The sequence below is a fragment of the Pongo pygmaeus genome, chromosome 1 (genome assembly GCF_028885625.2).
Source record: "Pongo pygmaeus isolate AG05252 chromosome 1, NHGRI_mPonPyg2-v2.0_pri, whole genome shotgun sequence".
Lineage (NCBI taxonomy): Eukaryota > Metazoa > Chordata > Mammalia > Primates > Hominidae > Pongo > Pongo pygmaeus.
Window position 1 is genome coordinate 170980538 of NC_072373.2, and position 17643 is coordinate 170998180.

General features: G+C 38.3%; 1 protein-coding gene across 11 annotated transcripts in view; it reads right to left on the reverse strand.

Moving 5' to 3' along the window:
- FGGY (FGGY carbohydrate kinase domain containing) overlaps window positions 1-17643 on the reverse strand; it is a 464965-nt gene that overhangs the window by 416981 nt on the left and 30341 nt on the right. For 10 of the 11 annotated variants that reach the window (XM_054485483.2, XM_054485541.2, XM_054485491.2 and 7 more), the window contains one exon: window positions 4954-5065. The exons of the other annotated variant lie outside the window; for it this stretch is intronic. In XM_054485483.2, the coding sequence (XP_054341458.1) occupies window positions 4954-5065 (112 nt within the window). The remainder of the gene's footprint in view (window positions 1-4953; window positions 5066-17643) is intronic. 11 annotated transcript variants of the gene reach the window in all.

The following is a 17643-nucleotide window of genomic DNA, read 5'->3' on the forward strand; positions in this document are numbered from 1 at the left end:
AGAATAGATAAATCAATTCTTAAATGAATAAACTAGTGTTAGACATAGTAACATGAACAAGGACACCAGCTGAGATACTTTAAAACACAGAGTCAGCCCTCCATGTCTGTGAGTTCTGCATCTGTGGATTCAACCAACCGTGGATTGAAAATATATTTTTTTAAATGGATGGTTGCATCTGTACTGAACGTGTACAGACTTTTTTTTCTTGCCATTATTCCCTAAACAATATAGTATAACAAGTACTTACCTAGCATTAGGTATTATAAGTAACCTAGAGATTATCTGAAGTACATGGGAAGACGTACATAGGTTATACGCAAATACGATGCCATTTTACATCAGGGACTTGAGTATCTGTGGGTTATGGTCTTAAGGAGGTCCTGGAACAAGTCCCCCTCAGATACAGAGGAAGGATTGTATACTGTTTGTTGTTGTGGCTATACACATACGTAGTAAAAGCACAAAAACAATGTGTTTAAGAACAGCAACTACAGCAGAATGGTTACCTGCAAGAGGTGAAAAGCTGAAGTTACAAATGTCTTTTTTTAAAATAAAAGGAGCTGAGGCAAATACGGCAAAATTTCATGTTTATCCTCAGTGGTAGGCGAATAGGAAGATGTTGCTTTCTTTACCCTTCTACATCTTTGAAAAGAATTTTTAAAATTAAAACCAAAAAAAAAAACAACAAGAAAAGCCAATGTAAGAAGATACCTAAATAAGGTCATGGGCATAACAAGGCAGGGGCTCAGTTGCTGGTTTGCCTAACTGGAAAGATATAACCTCCCACGAAAGCTCCACAAACCATTATACTAATACTTTGAAAATAATACAGAGTACATGAGACCTTCCACAGGAATGTCAAAGAATTTTTTGTAAACAGAATTGTTCCTCTATCTAACAGAAGTGCTCAAAGCTCTAGTTCTCAAACCTAGTTGCACATTAGCATCGCCTTGATAACTTTTAAAAATACTGATGTCCAGCTCCTATTCCAGAACCATCAATGAATCAGGATGTGGGTGTGTGTGTGGGTGGGTGAGTGTTGAAGGGGACAATATCAGTATTGTTTCTTAAGTACTGTACAGAACAAATCTACAGCTATTTTAAGGTAAAAATACCTGTTGCTAAACTTCTGCTTATAGTAAAGACAGACCAATCAGCTACTACTGCTTCTACATAAAGATGCTCTCAAAATGCAGTCAGAACAATACAATGAAAATTGTACAGAATCATTACTGTATTAGAATTATAATTTTCGTTTTAGATAAAAACTGAGAAGTTAATTTTTTTCAGCTCTTACGGAAAATTGAAAGTTCATTTAATCTTTTATTGAGTATCTACTACATGCCAAGCACAGTGTTGGATGGTAGGATATCAAGATGAATGTGCCACAGTTCTGCCCTTAAGCAGCATATGTTTGCAGGAGAAAGAGTCTATATTGTGTGTTGACTGCCAGAACAAGAGTACCAGACATGACAATGTGGAGGAGGAGCAAAGAGTAGGCTCTAGTTAACTGAGCCTGGAGCTGCACAGAAAGCTTTCAAAAGGCAGGAAAGTGTTTATTTAACTCTTCAAATGACTAGCCAATGGCTAGGCAGGTGAAGAAAGAGTGAGAAAGAGGTTCTATACAATAAGGCAGCATGGGAAACAGAACACAGACCCACGAAAATGTCGTCATTTAAGAGAATTGGAGGTAAAGTTACATTTGAGCTACCTCACTTTACCTAAGGGTAGATTATTCATCCATATATTCACTTAATTAATACCTTGCTAAAATACATGTTTATGTTCACAGAATGTGTTACAGGCATACTTGAGGGGAAAAATTATTATGAATCACCAAAAATCTAAACATTAGGTATCTGTTGCACAGAGGAGACTAGGTCATAACTCCCTCTCCCAGCCCCAATTATCACCCTTTGTTCCTCTCCCTCCTAAGAGCTCCTATTGCTGAGATGACACAATCAGGGTGAGGCTCTGAGTTTGGTCAGTGGCAGGGGTAGGAAGCATTCAGCAACTGTGCTGCTGTCCAGCTCAGGGGCTGTTCTGATCTTTAAGGAAGAAGAGTCAAACACGGAAAGGCAAACGAGACTATTTTATCATATAGTAATGCTGAATTTTCTTAAACTATTGTACTTAATTTATTTGTTTATAATTTTTTGGTTAACATCTAAAGATGGCAATACTTTTGCTGGTCTTATGGGTTTGGTTTTAGGTTATCTGCATGATTAGGGTTATCTGGAATCTTTCTGACCCCACTCTCTGCTCCTCACAATTACTCCCATTAGCCAATCAAGAGTTGGTCGCTGCCATGCAGGTAGGAGTCTCTAAAGAACCTTCAAACCACTTTTATAATTCTAATTTCATTTTCTTGCACAGGATAATCCATTTCAGATAAAAGATCTAACCTTAATACAATCTGTTGAAAGGCAAGAAACTGATGAGGGCACCTGCAGCTGGATGCATTTGATGAATGGGTACACTTTAACCTTTTAGGTGGAATAAAGTTATTTCAGCACTTATAATTAGAGTGATAACCTAGTTACCTTTTTAATAGAGGATTTGTTAACAGGAAGCCATTCTACCTACAATGAAAAAAAAAATAGCATCCAAAGAGGGTACATATTTAAGCAAATTTAACAAGGAACTATCTTCTTCCACTTCAAGTGTTCTGTTCCTAATATTTTAATTCTCCGTTAATCTGCGCCCAGTGATTCTCTACATACTAGACTTACTGAGAAAACTTTTTTAAAAAGTCGACACCCTAGCTCCACCTCAAGTCAAGTGAATACAAATCTTGAGGGTAGGGCTCATGAATTGGCAATTTTTAAAAAGATCTCCAGTTGATACTAATGCACAGCCAGAATAAAAATAAATAAACATGTATTTTAGCAGATCAGATGATACAAAATCCCTGAAGCAGGACTCTTAGTATCTAAAGTCCCACCCAAAATCAGGCTCTCTAACATGGCTCTTGTGCTTTATGGAACCAAGTTCCCTCTAACTCTGCCCCCAATGCCACCCCACTCGTGCCAATTGCTCTCCAGGCTTTTAACTTCTGGGACGGTGATTTCTAGCCTCCACACTCTGCCTCTAAATCTCACTATCAGCAGTAAGAGACATCTGATCTATGGCATCCCCAACAGACAATCACCTGACCTTTATTTAAATAAAGCCCATAAAAGACATACTGACAGCCTCCCAAAACGGCCAGGTCTGTGGCTGGCCACATCTTGTAATTAGTGAATGCTTGCTGCTGGAGAGCTGAGGTTTGCTCTACACAGTTTTGGTCTCTGCTTTCTGAAATGGCTCAGAACAAGACTGCCCTGTCCTCTGCCAGAACAGTGCCAACTGAGCCAATGAATAGCCACCAAGAAAAAGAACCGACCTGATTTATCTTTGAAGGCCCAGCATTTGCTAAGACAGGGCTTGGCACACAGGAGGTGTTAATAAATGTCGCAAGAAGAGGGAAAAAAGTGTGTGAGTGTGTGTGTGTGTGTGTGTGTGTATGTGTATGTGTGCAGAAAATGGTCATCATTACCACTGTGCTCTAATCATTCATCTATTTGCATCCATTTTCAGCACATAGTGATTATGATTATTTATAGTGATCACTTATAGTGAAAAGGGATGCAAATAGATGATCATTTATAGTCCTTATAATTATAATAATCACTATTTCATACATTAGGTCCACAGTAGTGACCGGAATATTCTCTTAACTTAAAAAATTCATCATCTGATGGAAGAAACTTTTCTGAGCATTTTAAGTATCAGTCTCTCACTAAATTCTCACAGCAAAGCTACTGATTCATTCAAATTCTTTCAGAGAAGAAAACTGAGAAACACAGAGTTAAGTGGCTTGCCCAAGGTGTCACAGCTCAGCAAGGGCAGAGCTACAATCAGAGTCCCCGCCTAACTCTAATTCCACTGTGTATCAATGTGCCCTACTACCTCATAGCCAACAGTTAAGAAAGATGCTGCTCTAACAGTGTGCAGAATCAAGGGTTCTCTAACAGAATCTAGCCCCAAATATGTTTGCAATGGCTATCTTGGCAACAGCTGACTGACAATGCCTAGAGCTGGCCCTTCCCTTCAGATGGAGCATGCAATTTCCAGTGCAATGCAGCCTCCACTGCTCCCTAATGCCGTCTGCTCATTACAAGGTTAAATATCAGTTGAAATTTATCTTCACACAGGTGCAGTGGTTTTTCTCAAACCTGGCCTATTACTCATTTACATTACCCATCTGACTAATGTATTAATTATTACATTAATGTATTAATAGACTTTTGGGTTTGTAACCCCAGTACTAGTGTTACTGGCTAAAATTCCCCAAAAGGGACAACCTTATCTGCTGTGAGAAATCTCTGATGGTGGACCCAAGTGGCACTTTACATTTGAAACAGCTCATTTCTGTACTCACAAGTGTATATTAGGACAACACCATTTAATGTGAATGTCTTTTGGTCTGGCTATTGAAAATAGAGAGGCCATCTGCTTCTAGCTTCTGTCACATGGCCCTGTCTACCATGTTCCATTTCCTTTCAAAGGACTTGGCTCATCCACTCAGATAAGCAAGGAATAGGAACATCATATACAAAGAAACTGCAAGCACTGACACTGTCTTCTCAGAAAACATCAAAACCACCTGTGTGTTTCAAGGTTAATCACTCCTAGCTAACAATCTCATGTCCTTCCTTTACCAAGCTCTGCACTGTGGCTCTTGAGTTTTAGAAAGCCAAGTCCCCCTAATCCAGTGTCAACACCACCCCACTCATATCAACTGCTCTCCAAGCTCTTGACTTCTGCAACATGATCTGTGTCACTTCACTCTACCTCTAAATTTTACTATCAGCAGCAAGAGACGCCTGCCCTCCTGTTCCACCTAGGCCCATTGGATTAATCAGCCAAGTATCCCACCACTGGGAAAAGGAAGAGACATGGTCTTACCTTCCTGGTTGACCGGTAATGGGTGAAACTGCTTATCCAAAACAACCAGAGAACACGTGGCATCAAACCCAAGTCCTCGAATTTGGTTTAAATCAATCCCTTGTACAACTTTCTGTTTTAAAAACAAACAAAAACATAAATTACAACACCAGGGTCTTAAAAGATTGAAAACAATTACAACTAGAAGGAATGAAAGAATAGAAAAAAATCTTTACAACATAAAACAGATAAAAATTTAGTATCACTATAATCCCAAAAGATCCTATAAATAAGAAAAAAAGAACCAAACTAATTGGAAATTAAGGCCAGGCATGGCGGCTCACACCTGTAATCCCAGCACTTTGAGAGGCCGAAATGGGCAGATCACAAGGTCAGGAATTTAAGACCAGCCTGGCCAACACAGTGAAACTCTGTCTCTACTAAAAATACGAAAATTAGCCGGGCATGGTGGTGTGTGCCTGTAATCCCAGCTACTCAGGAGGCTGAGGCAGAAGAATTGCTTGAATCTGGGAGATGGAGGTTGCAGTGAGCTGAGATCACGCCATTGTACTCCAGCCTGGGCAACAAAAGTGAAACTCCATCTCAAAAAAAAAAAAAAAAATTAAAAATAATTGGAAATTAAGCAAAGGAATAAAAAGTCAACTCATAAAATAAAAAGAAATGGTCAAAGAGCATATGAGAAGATTCCCAACTCCAATTAGATAAGTACAAACAAAAAGATACCAAACTGTTTGCTTTTCATATTGGCAAAAATATAAAAGATTAATACTACAGGCTGTTATTACTTATCTGAAATGCTTGTGATCAAAAGCATTTCAGATTTCAGAATTTTTCAGATTTTGGAATATTTGTATATAACATAATGAGATATCTTGAGGATGAAACCCAAGTCTAAACACAAAATTCATATATGTTTCATATATACCTTACACACATAGCCTGAAGGTAATTTTATACAATATTTTTAATAATTTTGTGCATGAAACAAAGTCTATGTACACTGAATCATCAGAAAACAAAAATGTTACTATCTTAGACATCGATGTGTGGCGTCACAACGCCACTCAAAAAGTTTTGAATTATGGTGCATTTTAGTTTCAGAGTAGGGTTGCTTAACCTGTATATGGTAGTGGCAATATATGCAGAAGTGGACCTTCTTGGAGATTATTCTAACAATGTAATTATTGACAACAAACTTTGGAGAATAATTTGACATTTATTAAAATTAAAAATGCACGTATCTTATTAGCAAAAGTAAGTAAAGTTATATATAGAAGGCTAGCTTCAGCACTGCTCAGACTATATTTTAAAAGTGAAAAAACTATTTTTTATTAAATAAATTATGGCATGTTTGTAAAATGAAATACTATACAGATTTTTTTAAAAAACAGGTAGAGAGGCAACTCCTGGGTGTGGTGGTGTGAAGTCAAAAAATCCTCTTAGCAAAATAAAACTAATAAACTGGACAAAATTATCAAAAACCACCATTTTGGGGTTATGGAAATTGGCCAAAGCCATGTGAAAAATTGAGAAGCACTTTTTTTTTGAAAAATCAAATTTGTGCTAAAACATTCCCATAAAAAATCAAAAAACTACAGGTCCAAATGCTTCACTGGGAAATTTCATCAAACATTTAAGGAAGAAATGGTACCAATCGTACACAAACTTGTCTAAAATACAGTGAAGAAGGGAACACTTTCCAACAAATATTACATAGCCAGTATCACCGATACCAAAGCCAAGCAAATACATAAGAAAAGGACACTACAGACTAATATTTATCATGAACATAGTAAAAATCCTTAACAAAATATTAACAAACCAAATCTTGCAGCATGTAAAACTTTCCTTTATATACTATGACTATGTGGAGTCATCCCAGGAATGCAAGAGTGGTTTAATATCCATTAATTAATTAATGGAATATGCACATTAACAGAACAAAGTACAAACACCAAATGATCATCTCAACAGATGCAGAAAAAAGAACCCCTACCCTCCAAACATAACATTCAATAAACCAGACATAGAAGAGAACTTCTACAACCTGATAAGGAGCATATACAAAAACCTGCAGCTAACATCATACTTAATGGTAACATGAATGCTTTCCCCCATCAGAAATGAAGCAAGGATATTCACTTTTACCACTTCTATTCAACCTTATACTTCCGCTTCTAGCCATTGCAATAAAGCGAGAAAAGTAAATTAAAAGCAGATTAGAAAAGAAGTTAGTGTCTTTCTTTGCAGATGACATGATCTCATATGCAGAAAATCCTAAAGAATCTACCAACTAAAAAAATTACTAGAACTAATAAGCAATTTAGTAAGATGAGAGGATGCAAGACTAACATATAAATACCAACTGGATTTCTACTTAATAGCAACTAAGAGATCAAAAATAAAATTAAGAAAATAATCCCATTCACAATAGCATCAAAAAGTGAAATACTCAGTGTGATGCTCAATATTAGGTATCAACTGGACTGGATTGAAGGATGCCTAGCTGGCTAGTGAAGCACTATTTCTGGGTGTGTCTGTGAGGGTGTTTCCAGAGGAGATTGACATGTGGAGTCAGTGGACTGGGAGAGGAAGAGCCACCCTTGATGTGGGTGGGCACCATCTAATCAGTAATGGGTGTGATTAGAACAAAGCAGGTGGAACAAGCGGGATACTCAGATTGCTTGACTTCCTCCCTCTCTCCCTTTTGCAGTGAGGCACCTTTTTTCTTCCTGCCCTTACACATCAGACTCCAGGTTCATCTTCCTTTGGACTCTAGGTCTTGCACTAGCAGCCTGCCTGGGGCTCTCAGGCCTTCACCCTCAGACTCATTCAGGACTGCATTGTCGGCTTCCCTGGTTTCAAGGCTTTTGGACTTGAACTGAGCCACACTACTGGCATTCCCTAGCTTACAGATGACCTACTGTGGAACTTCACATTTTTAATCATGTGAGCCAATTATCCCTAACAAACTTTTTTTCATATATATATATATATATATATATATATGAATATATACATATACATACATGTACATACATATATACATTTCCTACTGGCCTTGTCCTCTGGAGAAACCTGACAAACACATTCAGGAATTAACATATCAAAAGAAGTTCAAGACCTATACTCTGACAACTACCAAACATTGCTATGAAGAGCTAAAAATTGGAGAAATATGTCACACTCGTAAAATGGAAAATTCAACATTGTTAAGATGGTAATCTCTTCAAATTAACCTACAGATTCTACACAACTCCATTAAAATCCCAGCAGGTTTTCAAACACCGCATGTTCTCACTCATAAGTGGGAGTTGAACAATGAGAACACATGGACACAGGGAGGGGAACATCACACACTGGGGCCTGTCAGGGGGTGCAGGACAAGGGGCGGGAGAGCATTGGACAAATACCTAATGCACTTGGGGCTTAAAACCTAGATGATGGGTTGATGGGTGCAACAAACCACCATGGCACATGTATACCGATGTAACAAACCTGCACGTTCTGCACATGTATCCCAAAACTTAAAGTGGAAAAAAAAAACTAGCAGGTTTTATTTATTTATTTATCAACTTATTTGTAGAAACCGACAAGCTGTTCCTAATATGCACATAGAAATGCAAAGGACATGAAAAGCCTAAGCATTTTTGAAAAGAAAGAACTTGGAAAATATATGCTATCTGACTTCAAAACTTACTATAAAACTACCATTCCTAAGTTAATGTGGTATTGGTATAAGGATAAATTTATAAATCAATAGAACAGAGATATAAGAAGTAAACCCATTTATGGCAATTGGCTTTGGTAAATGTGCCAATATAATTTAATGGGGGAAAGGACAGATTATTTGACAGTGATGCTAGAACTATATGCCTATATGCAAAAAAGAACTTAGACTCTTACCTCACACCATACACAAAACTTAACTCAAAACATATCACATCCCTAAATGTAAGACTAAAATTGTAAAATGTGTAGAAGAAAACAGGAGAACATTGCTGCAACCTTGGGTTAGGTGAAGGTTTTATAAAAAGCAAGCAAGATCAATGAAAGAAAAAATTTTGACTTCATCAAAATTTAAAAATCTTTTTCTTCAAAAGAAACAAGTAGAAAAAAAGACAAGCTACAGACTGGAAGAAAATATTTGCAAACAACACATCTGATAATATACTTGCATACAAAATATATTTTAAAACTCAAATAATAAGAGGAAAAACAACCCAATGATAACATTGGCAAAAGATTTGGACACTTCTCCAAAGAAAATATACAAATAGCCAATGTACACATGAAAAAGTGCTCAAATCATTAGTCACTAAGGAAATGCAAATTAAAATCACAATAAGATACCACTGCACACTTACTAGAATAACTATTATCACAAAGACTGACAATACCAAGTGTTAGAGAATTGTGGAAAAAGTGATGCCCTTATACATTGCTAATGGAAATGTAAAATACAGCCACATCTTACCACACAACCTGCAACTTCAGTCCTGGGTATCTACCTATAATACAAAATATTAACAAACCAAATAAAATAAAATAAAAACATACATCAACATAAAGAATTGTATGTGAATATTCCTAGCAGCATTATTGATAATATTCCCAAGCTGAAAACCAACCAAATATCCATCATAGTTTAACCAACTGTTAAATAAAGTATTGTATATCCATATAACAGAATACTACTCAGCAAGAAAAAGGAACTACTGATATATGTAACAACATGGATGAACCTTAAAAACATTATGCTAAGTGAAAAGAGCCAGATATAAAAGAAAGCATGCTATATGATTCTATTTATATAAAATTTCTAAAAAGAACACCTATAAAGACAGAAAGTGCCTCTGACTGGGGCTTGGGGTTGACTGCAAACAGGTGTAAGGAAACTTTTGGAGTAATAAGTGTTCTAAAACTGGAGTAGGTGATGATTGCACCACTGTATAAATTTACAAAATAACAGCATTATACATTTACAATGGCTGGATTTTATGATATATAAATCATACATCAAGCTGTTAAATATTTTAAAATGAGTTGAGCTATAAAAGATAAAATGGAAAGACATCCATGATATATTAATAAGGTTTTAAAAAAAAGAATATGCAACAAATTGTTAATAGTGGTTGCTCCTGAGGGTGGAACTGCAGTAGGATATAGATTTTACACTTGTTCGTATAATTTTTAAAGTTGTAGAGTAATAGGTTTATTGATTAATTCTATTTTTTATTTTTGTTTCTATGGTTTCCTTTATAGAAAAAGCATGAGCGACCAGTTTCTATTAACTTAAAACATGACTACAACCTTTTAAATCCCATAAAAATCAACTCAAAAATGTCCATCCTTATTTAGTGAAATTCATCTTAAAATATATAATTATTCTTTTTTCCTGTTTGGAAACACCAGACTTATAATTTAGAATTCCATTTCTTACTATTTAACATGTTCCTCAAACAAGAGCTTCACATAATTATGACAAATGTCCAACAAAGAAAAGCAGTAATTTTTTTCAAGTCATATTAATAAAGCGTTACCATATATTGAACATCTAATATGTGCCATGTGTTTGACATACATATTATTTAATCCTTACAAAGCCCTCCAAAAGAAACATTTAATACTAGTTTTTCATGAGAAACAAGTGGGGCTGGGTGCGATGGCTTACGCCTGTAATCCCAGCACTTTGGGAGGCCAAGGAGGGAGGATCACTTGAGGTCAGGAGTTTGAGACCAGCCTGGCCAACACGATGAAACCCCGTCTCTACTAAAAATACAAAAACTAGCCAGGTGTGGTGCCATGTGCCTGTAGTCCCAAATACTAGGGAGGCTGAGGCAGGAGAACTGCTTGAACCCAGGAGGCAAAGACTGCAGTGAGCCAAGACCACGCAACTGTACTCCAGCCTCGGTAACAGAATGAGACTCTGTCTCAAAAAAAAAAAAAAAAAAAAAAGTGGATGATTGGGGAGGGAAAGGGTGAACAGCAGGCACAGAGAGGTTAAGGAACTTGCACTTGTCACACAGCCAGTAGATTGCAGAGCCAGAATTCAAACTCTGTCTATTTTCTTTCCATTACACCATACTGTTCACCTCTGTCATCAGATAATTTCCTGTTGCTCAAGAGATTCATCCTGTGGAAAGGACACGTGATCTAGAGAACACTTGCTGCTGACCCATCTGTGACTGCTGGTAGTACCTTGACCCACAGTACCAGGTGAATACCCAGATGCCTTCACCACACTGATAAATCTAGACTTACAGTGTGAGGACCAAACCCATTTCCTGACAGGCAGTATGGCCTCATGACAATGAGTCACAAAGACTTGAATTCAAATCCTAGCTCTGCCACCATGGCTATGTGGCTGAAGGCAAGCTACACAATTCTAGCCATTGCAACTCCTCTCTTGCCTTGCTGGTTCATGTTTCTATAGCATTTACAGGTATGGCTATTTCTGCCTGGAATGTCCTTACAACTTGGCTTGGAAATCACTGGATAGTAGTTAAAATCAGTGACTTTGGGGGCAGAATGCCTGAGTCTGAAATCTGGTTCTACTATTTCCGAGTTATATAACTTTGTGAAGTCAGATAAGCAGCTTCCTTGGCAGTACGAAACTATTACCTAAACCTGCATCTCCCAATGATATGAGAATTCAGCAAAATAAGGTGTGATGAGCTCAACATCTGGCATCAGTGCACAATAAGTAGCAGTTTATATTAGAGCAAATTAGTTGCTTCAAGTCTTTCCACGTGGGACACCAATCAATCAATCACCCAGCCCTAACTTCTACTTGCTATGTGGCCCAATTGGCTTCTGTGCCCAGAAAGTGCATGTCTGACTTGGGTAAGCCCATCTCACACACAGGTCTGCAGTTAGTCAAAAGAGGACTTGGGTGAGAAAATATAGATGACTCAAACACCATACCACAAGGCAGTTTGGGAGTAGAAACAAACACAGGATGTGGTGTCCAAAGAACTTCCTTCTGGTGCCAACTCCACCACTTCTGGGTCAGGTAATCCTGCACTAACCCCATCAACTTTCTGAGCCTCAGTTTCCTGAGTGAGAGATACCTCCCAAGTAAGAATCAAAGGCTTTGAATGGGATCAGTGGAGTCTGAAATTACTTTGAAACCAGTAAACCTTTATAGAAAATAGGATAGGAAATGCACTCAATGCCTTATTGTGTTCATGGAATGTTTTTATGTACAAAGCACAGCATGCTTGCTCTCTGTGTCATGTAAGCACATATAAAAATGACAAGCAAAAAGAATAGGAATAGAAAAAATTGGATAGACTCAAATCTTTCTAAGAATCATGGTGGGAGTAACCTTCTAGTAGGAGCAAGGAAAATATTTTCTTCAATGTATGTTATGAATCCCCTCTACAGACCTACAGAGTGCTCAATATTACAATCATGTCCTTCAGTCACAAAGACTCAGTGTCTCTATCTTTCAAACAGAGACCTCTCACAAGAAATTGGAAGAGTAATTGTGGCAGGCATTTAAACCTGATCTAGCTAGGTAGCCACTATTATTTCCCCAGCCTTACAAGGAAATGCCTTATGATCATGCTCATCCACAGCTGAGGAACATCGCCATTCCCAACCCCTCACCCCACACCATCTAAACCATCCCAGAAAGATGACTGTCAGAGTCACACTACCCAGAAGGCCCCTGGGGCTTGACCTGGTGACCTAAGAATTCTTTTTTATATTCTTATTAATGGAAGAAGAAAGCAGCCTAGTAAGCTCATTCTAACAGCTTGGAATCAAGAGAATTTCCCTAGCTACAGAGAAAGCACATTGCTCTTCTAAAGAATTTCCAGAGAAAGAGATTTCTGCAACCTCATTTGGTAACCTGTTCCATGTCTAACAACTGTCAACTCGTAGCTATGGGGCAGCAAACAAATATTTGGGGAAGGGATTGTGTATCACTTTCTTCTTATTGTGGGAACTGGTTCAATTCTGCATGTGTTTTAAATCAGCAAGATCTGCCATACTGGGTGGGGAGACGGTGTTTCTTAGAAACCCTCCAAACTGAGAACTGGAGGGTCAGATGCATACCTGGTTTTATCCTTAGCTCTATTTAGAGCAAGGGTCAAAGCCTGGGGCTTCATGGACACAATCCAGCTTGCAGTAGAGTTCTGAGTGGCTGGTACTGTATTCTTTTAAATCTTGATTTGAATGCCTTTGTCAGCTTTGGGGGCCTATGAGGAGTTATGCAATCACCAGTTCCCTCAGGCTCCATCACTACCTGTTGCCTACACAGTTCAATCACTCACTTAGCCATAAGTCCTTAGTGAAAATAATCAAGCCCCTTCTAGGGTCAGGCTGCGCAGGATTTTCTCTTCTAGGTATTGGAAAAACAATGGAGAGAAAAACTTTTTTTTTTTAAATCCTTGCTCTTTTGGAGATTACATTTTAGTAGGGATAGACAATACCCAATAAATCAAATAAATTACATAGTGTAGATATAGTATACTAGAAAGTGGTTACTCAGGGGGATTAGGAATGCAAGGAGGAGGTGGTTCCTATGCAAGATGCAAGTGAAATTTGAGGATACACCTGAAGGACATGAGGGGTGGACCTCATGGAAATCTGGGGGAAGAGTGTTCCAGGCAGGGGAACAGCGAGCGCAGAGGTCCTGGTAGGGAGAACAGCAAGAAGACAAATACAGCTTGTGTTGGGGCGTGCATTACCTGGAAGGCCCTTGAAGGCAGTCAATTTTGTAAAAGTTACTCTAGTGACCAGTGAAGTAAATAAACCCAGTCCTAATCCTTTACCTACATAGCATCCCAGCTTAGGTATGGTATTGCCATTTGATGATAAGATAATGAAATAAAGGCCAAATACTCTCATTTATATCAGTGACCCCAACATTCTGCCAAAAACTGAAACTCAAATAGCCTCTACCTCCTTCCTCTCCATTGTTACCAAGTCCAGTTACACCTGCCTTCCTAAAGCCTCTCAGTCTCAGCCCTCCTATTTATTCCTCTGCCAACAGTCTAATCTAGCCATTTATTATTAAAAATATTATTAAGCACCTATATGTGCCAGACACAGAGAACATATCTAGGCAAGAGAGACGTGGTCCCAGTCTTCCCAGAGTTTATAGTTTAAAAAAAAAAATCTCAGCCTCTGAAACTCATCAGGATGTCTGCCTCCTGACATCCTTAAATTTAGTTTCTACTCTGCCAGCCATTCTGAATCTGTTGCAAGACTGGTCAATCTCAAACTCAGGATGATTCTAGAGGAGCTTCCCATTGGCCTGAGTCAGCTGTCTCACCTACCCCTCTATCGTCAATTCTAGCCTCCCTTTCCTTCTTCCCATTAGAAACCACCTCTTCCAGCCAGGATTGGATCCTTGACGTTCCCATCTCAGCGCTTCTAACCATTCTATTCCTCCAGTTCCGATTGTCTTCTCTTAAGAGTTCAAGAGAGTCACTTTTTGCCCTACATCCTTTCTCAAGTTTTCTCCAGTGGGTAGAAGTAGGGAGGTCTCAATTTGTTGTTTTTTTTTTTTTTGAGATGGAGTCTTGCTCTGTCGCCCAGGCTGGAGTGCAGTGCTGAGATCTCGGCTCACTGCAACCTCCGCCTCCCGGGTTCAAGTGATTCTCCTGCCTCAGCCTCCTCAGTAGTTGGGATTACAGGCGCACACCACCACGCTCGGCTAATTTTTGTATTTTTAGTAAAAACGAGGTTTTGCCATGTTGACCAGGCTGGTCTCAAACTCCTGACCTCATGATCTGCCCACCTGGGCCTCCCAAAGTGCTTTCAATTTCTTTTGACCCTTCATTTTTTTTACACTTCCTGGGTCTAATATAACCCAGGCTCTGGGTAAGCAAAACATAGCTCCTGCCCTCCTGAAACATAAAATCTAGTAGGGAAGACATACATTAATCCAAAAAGTGAAATATTTTATTATTTTGTTTCATTTTATGTTATTTTATTCTTGATTTATAGAATGATTTTATTATTTGATAACAAAAAATGAATGATTCACGAACCACATGGAGTTCTATGAAAGAGAAGTACAAGGCACTGTGAAAACATTTAATAAGTGAAATAAGACTTAGTTGGAGGTGGTATTGGTAGAGAAAATGCTCCTTCCTTGAAGAACTAACTTTTGAATTAAGATTTGGGGCAGCACTATCCAATGGAACTTTCTACAATAATGAAAATGTGCTATATCTGTGCTGTTCAGTATAATAGCCAGCATGTGACTACTGCACATTTGAAATTTGGCTGGAGCAAAACAGGAAGTGAATGTTTAATTATATTTAATTGTAATTACTATAAATTTAAATAGCATTGTGGGTTCAGCAACTATTGGATTGGATAGCTTAGGTCTAAGGATGAACAGGAGTTAGATATGCTGGTGGAAGGTAGGAAGGGCGTGCAGCCAGAAGAATCTGGGTAACAATTCTTAGGCTAGAGGGAGCATTGCATGTTTGAGGACATGACAGAAGGAAGGTGTGGCTGGAATGCAGACAGCCAGGAGAAGCATCATGAGATGAGCCAGAAATGCAAGTCGAGACAGACCATGTAGGGCCCTGAAGGCCATGTTAAGGATTCTGAGTTCTACCCAAATACAGGCATACCTCATTTTATCGTGCTTCACTTTATTGCACTTTGCAGATATTACATTTTTTACAAATTGAATGTCTGTGGCAACCCTGCAGCGAGCAAGTCCATTGCTGCCATTTTTCCAACAGCATGTGCTCACTTCATTAGTATTTTTAGCAATAAAGTATTTTTTAATTAAGGTACGTATTTTTTTAGATACAGTGCTATTGCACACTTAATAGACTACAGTACGGCATAAACAAAACATTTATGTATGGTGGGGAATCAAAAAATTCATGTGACTTGCTTTATTGAGATATTTGCTTTGTGGCAGTGGTCTGGAACTAAAACCGCAGTTTGAAGTATGCCTCAGGCATATCTGGTATCATTGTGCTTTGTTTTACCGCATCTTGCAGATTGTGTTTTTTACAAATTGAAGGTGTGCAGCATCTCTGCAAAGAGCAAGTCTATCGGTGTCATTTTTCCAATAGCTCATGTCACCTTGTGTCTGTGTCACATTCTGGTAATTCTTAACAATATTTCAAAATTTCATTAATATTATATCTGCTATGGTAATCTTTGATGTTACTATTGCAATTGTTTTGGGGCACCACAAACTGCACCCATATAAAACGGGCAAATTTAATAGATAAATGTGATGTGTGTTCTCACTGCTCCATAGACTAGCGATTCCTCATCTCTCTCCCTCTCTTAGGGCTCCCTACCCCCTGAGACACAACTTTGAAATTAGTCCAATTAATAACCCTACAATGGTCTCTAAATGTTCAAGTTAAGGAAGGAGTCATAGTCTCTCACTTTAAATGTAAAGCTAGAAATGATTAAGCTTAGTCAGGAAGGCATGGGGAAAGCCAAGACTGGCAAAAAGATAGGCCTCTTGCACCAAATAGTCAAGCTGTGAATGCAAAAGAAAGTTCATAAGGAAAACTAAAAGCACTACTCCAGTAAACACCTGAATAAGAAAGTGAAACAGTCTTAATGCTGATATGGAGAAAATTTGAGTGGTCTAGATAGAAGATCAAACCAGCCACAACATTCTTTAAGTCAAAGCCTAATCCAGAGCACAGTCCTAACTCTTCAATTCTATAAAGGCTGAGAGAGGTGAGGAAGCTACAGAATGAAAAGTTTGGAGCTAGCAGAAGTTGGTTCAGGAGGTTTAAGTAAACAAGCCATTTCCATAACATAAAAACACAAGGTGAAGCAGCAAGTGCTGATGTAGAAACTCCAGCAAGTTATACAGATCATTTGGGTAAGACAATCAATGAAGGTGTCTACACCAAACAACATATTTTTAAGGTAGGCAAAACAGCCTTATATTGGAAGAAGATACCATCTAGGACTTTCACAGCTAGAGACAAAAAGCCAATGCCTGGCCTCAAAGCTTCAAAGGACAAGCTGACTCTCTTGTTAGGGGCAAATGCAGCTGGTGAATTAAGTTGAAGCCAGTGCTCATTTACTATTCCAAAAATCCTAGGGCCCTTAAGAATTATGCTAAATCTACTCTGCCTATGCTCTAGAAACGGAATAACAAAGCCTGGATGACAGCACATCTATTTACAGCATGGTTTACTGAATATTTTAACCCTGCTGTTGAGACTTACTGCTCAAAGAAAAGAGATTCCTTTCAAAGTGTTACTCCTCATTGACAATGCACCTAGTCACCAAAGAGCTCTGATGAAGATGTACAAGGAGATGAATGTTGTTCTCATACCTGCTAACACAACATCCATTCTGCAGCCCACGGGTCAAGGAGAAATTTCAGCTGTCAAGTATTATTATTTAAGAATTACATTTTGTAAGGATATAGCTGCCATAGATAGTGATTCCTCTAATTGATCTAGATAAAGTAAATTGAAAACATTCTGGAAAGGATTTACCACTCTAGATGCCATTAAGAACATTCATGATTCATGGGAGGTCAAAATATCAACATTAACAGGAATTTGGAACAGGTTAATTCCAACCCTCATGAATGACTTTGAGTGGCTCAAGACTTAAGTGGAGGAAGTTACTGCAGATGTAGTGGAAATACCAAGCGAACTAGCATTAGAAGTGGACCCTGAAGATGAAACTGAATTGCTCTAATCTCATGATAAAATATGAACA